Below are 2,908 nucleotides of genomic sequence, written 5' to 3' on the forward strand. Positions count from 1 at the left end.
TGTGAGAAGACCAGTGGGAGAGGACACAACCCAGAGGAGCACCAGTGCTGATAGTGAGAGTCCTAAATGTGAGTTTTTCCCAGCCTCACTAGCTGCTGCCTATCTGTCAGAAAGCTTGTGATCCACTGACAGATTGGGGTGGGCACAAAAAGCTGGGTCAGTTTGTATAATAGGAGATCTGGCCTGATGGTATAGAAATCCAAACTGAAGTCTACAAATAAGATCCTTGCATAAGTCCCAGGTCTGTCGAGATGTTGCAGAATATAATGCAGTCTCATGTTCTCTTTAAGCAAACTAAAGAGAGGACGGCGGTCACAGGTGGAGCCGAGGGGTTGAGGAACTAGGATGGAGCCGACTAGTTGACAGTCTAATGTGGAGTTACAAGCTCGGCAGCCCGAGGTGAACCCGGTGGATCATTGTGCCAAGGCTGAGCTGAAGACTGGAAGACCCGAGGAGGATCAGAGTTGCTAGTTAGAGCCATATGAGGTGGAGCCAAGTGTCTGAAAGGAGCCAGTGGAGGCGGGGCTGAAAAACTGGCTGTCTTTTGTAGAAGAGGTGGGAGAGGGAGGCTGGGTGGTATCATTGGAGACACAAGAGACTTGGAGCTGGCAAGACCACCGGAGATGCAGGAGACTTGGAGCTGGGCAGGACCAGGGGAAATGCAGGAGACTTGAAGCTGGGCAGGACCAGTGGAGACGCAGGAGACTTAGTTTGGAAATAGGAGGGGAAATAGGAGACCATTATATTGACCATGCTTGTAGGCAGCAACTGTACATCAGGGAAGGGGGCATGGATAGAATCCAGCTCCACACCATCAAATTTCACTAGAATCCCCACTGGGACGGCTATGGGGGCCGGCTCTCGCACCTGGTCAGACATGACGACTGGCTTGGGCTCTTGGATGAGTAGGGCTGCAGGCTCTTGCTCCGGGTGACCTTCTCCATCTTGATGGGCTGTGGCTCAGTGGCTGGTGTAAGGAGGGGTAGAGAGGGACTAAGGAAGAATTCCGAGGCCGGTGGCGTCTCTGAGATGAAGACCGATGGCACCAGGCGGACTGATGTGGGCTGGGGAGGCTGTGACTAAGGGAAGATGATGTCTTTATCCACTTCACCTGCTTTGAGGAAGGAGCTACTCAGTGTACAGAGCATATTCTACATATCTTTACAAGGTAAAGGTGGTAGTTCCCATTGCAGCTGTTTGAAGAGATCAAATCCACTCCAGAAGTCTTCAAAGTGTTGTCACTCCAGGACACCATGTGGGAATAGCTCGAGGAACTCGAGGAGCTCGCGGAGTCTTCTAAAGGGAGGCCATCTTGTGAGAGGGATAGGAGCAACAGAGTGGATGGATAAATTTGCAGTTGGATTCGTGATGTTTGGGTCTGGTCTTCAGTCAGGGAACACCAGACTCTGAGACAGAGATTAGGTTAATCCCAAACAGAGTATTTATTGAAAGTGATGAATTAAACTGAAAGCAGGTGAGTAATGGCAGAGTCAGAGTAATGATGACCAGATGAATATGAACTAACAGAAAGAGCACACACCTCTTCACAGGATTTTGGAGAGTAGACAGGAATGTATAATATTCCAAATAATAGTTTACAGGAGTTTGCTGGAGTATAACAGGGAGATAGCTGTAGATTCACAGGGAGATCCAATAGATAAGTAGAGCAGGTAAGTAGTCTGTTACCTGTAGTTGAGATCAGACTCTGGCTGAAGCCAAAATCACCCCCTAAACCCTCAACCACTATTCCATACGTTAGTCCACTAATACAGTTCACTTGAAGGAGTGAATGAAAAAGAGTGAGAGAATTTGGATAGCTGTTGAACGTACATCGGCTGTACACTCGTTATTGCGGTGCAATGTGGGATTGAATGAATGTACTCAATAATGTCCACTAGGATTTTGGACACCACTACAAATGTGTGTCTCCTAAAATAATGAACTATTTGAGGGTATAGGGGGCGATTTCGATTCAGCCCAAGTCTGACTGTGAGGTGTTTGCTCTCATCCTGGTGCAGATTGGAGTGCTGATGGGAAATTAAGACATATTTTAAAATCAGTGCATCCCTAGAAACTAGGGAAAAAGTTCTCATTAAGTAACCTTGGTTTGACTAGCTAGTTGATTTGGCTCTCCTACCCTTTCCTGGTGGCCACCAGCAGCAGATCATTAAAGAGGAACAGAAGTACACTACACAGTTTTCTCTGGCCAAACATGTTTTCCTTCGAAGAGATTTGAACCAGATCACCCTGTTTCACAAGCCAGCGGGAGGAAGAAACAATAGGCAGAGCCTGAGAGAGAGAACCAACAAACAGAGAAGACAATAAGAAATAGGATATAGTAAATTACGCGTTACAAAATGTGAAGGTGACATGTAATCACCAATATGTAAACACTTTACCAGCGACCACATGCAACTACCTTGCTCCCAAACTCAATCTTGTTAGCAATCTGCATTATTTCTTCCATCTGTTTCATTCTGCCCACCTGCCAGTTGCAAGCCTCGAGTAGTTGTAGGTGAAGACAGCAAAAATCATACAATATAGTGCAGCAAACTTCTGTTTATACAATAGCACTAATTGAGAATATGCTGAGCTGATTGGCATTCATACTCTGGAGATCTCCGTCAGAGCTCTCAGTGCTGTGCATGTAACGAAGTACATTCTAATTGGTAACTGCCACATGCAGTGGTCTGCATGTTATTACTACATTATGTCTCTATGTGTAAAGGTCCAGACAGAGTGTGTGTGATTTCATCTGATTGCACATAAGAGCTCAGACAAACTTGCCTTTTTGTGCTTTACTCTAATAAAAAAAATTGGTTCAGCATTATGGCCCAGATAGGCTTTAAATGATCTTGATCTCATTTGATAAATAAAGATAATTAATTTAGTGACACCCGAGGTGTCT

General features: G+C 45.7%; 1 protein-coding gene across 2 annotated transcripts; it reads right to left on the reverse strand.

Annotated features, from left to right (window-relative positions):
* Window positions 1-2,636, reverse strand: LOC143706674 (ephexin-1). 2 transcript variants are annotated; one of them, XR_013193013.1, is made up of 4 exons: window positions 2,486-2,636; window positions 2,138-2,289; window positions 1,541-2,027; window positions 1-1,406 (listed from the first exon to the last, which is right to left on the reverse strand). XR_013193013.1 is itself a non-coding variant. In XM_077198877.1 (4 exons), the coding sequence occupies exons 1-3, from the start codon at window positions 2,474-2,476 to the stop codon at window positions 1,973-1,975; spliced, it is 264 nt and encodes an 87-aa protein (XP_077054992.1). In that variant the 5' UTR covers window positions 2,477-2,636; the 3' UTR covers window positions 1-1,406; window positions 1,541-1,972. The 2 variants fall into 2 exon arrangements, 1 of the variants encoding a protein (XP_077054992.1); XM_077198877.1 differs by having other exon boundaries at window positions 2,420-2,636.
* Window positions 2,637-2,908: the final 272 nt, after the last annotated feature.

The sequence above is a fragment of the Siphateles boraxobius genome, unplaced genomic scaffold (genome assembly GCF_051911475.1).
Source record: "Siphateles boraxobius isolate OS27281-9 unplaced genomic scaffold, OSU_SipBor_1 41, whole genome shotgun sequence".
NCBI classification, from domain to species: domain Eukaryota; kingdom Metazoa; phylum Chordata; class Actinopteri; order Cypriniformes; family Leuciscidae; genus Siphateles; species Siphateles boraxobius.

Bases quoted from the DNA above. Each gene is read 5' to 3' on its own strand.
- LOC143706674 (XM_077198877.1), bottom strand. From the start codon at position 2,476: ATGAAACAGATGGAAGAAATAATGCAGATTGCTAACAAGATTGAGTTT. The intron at 2,290-2,419 runs GTAGTTGCATGT...TCTCTCTCTCAG, and splicing joins AGATTGAGTTTGGGAGCAAG to GCTCTGCCTATTGTTTCTTC. The intron at 2,028-2,137 runs GTAGGAGAGCCA...ATTTCCCATCAG, and splicing joins CTGGTGGCCACCAGGAAAGG to CACTCCAATCTGCACCAGGA.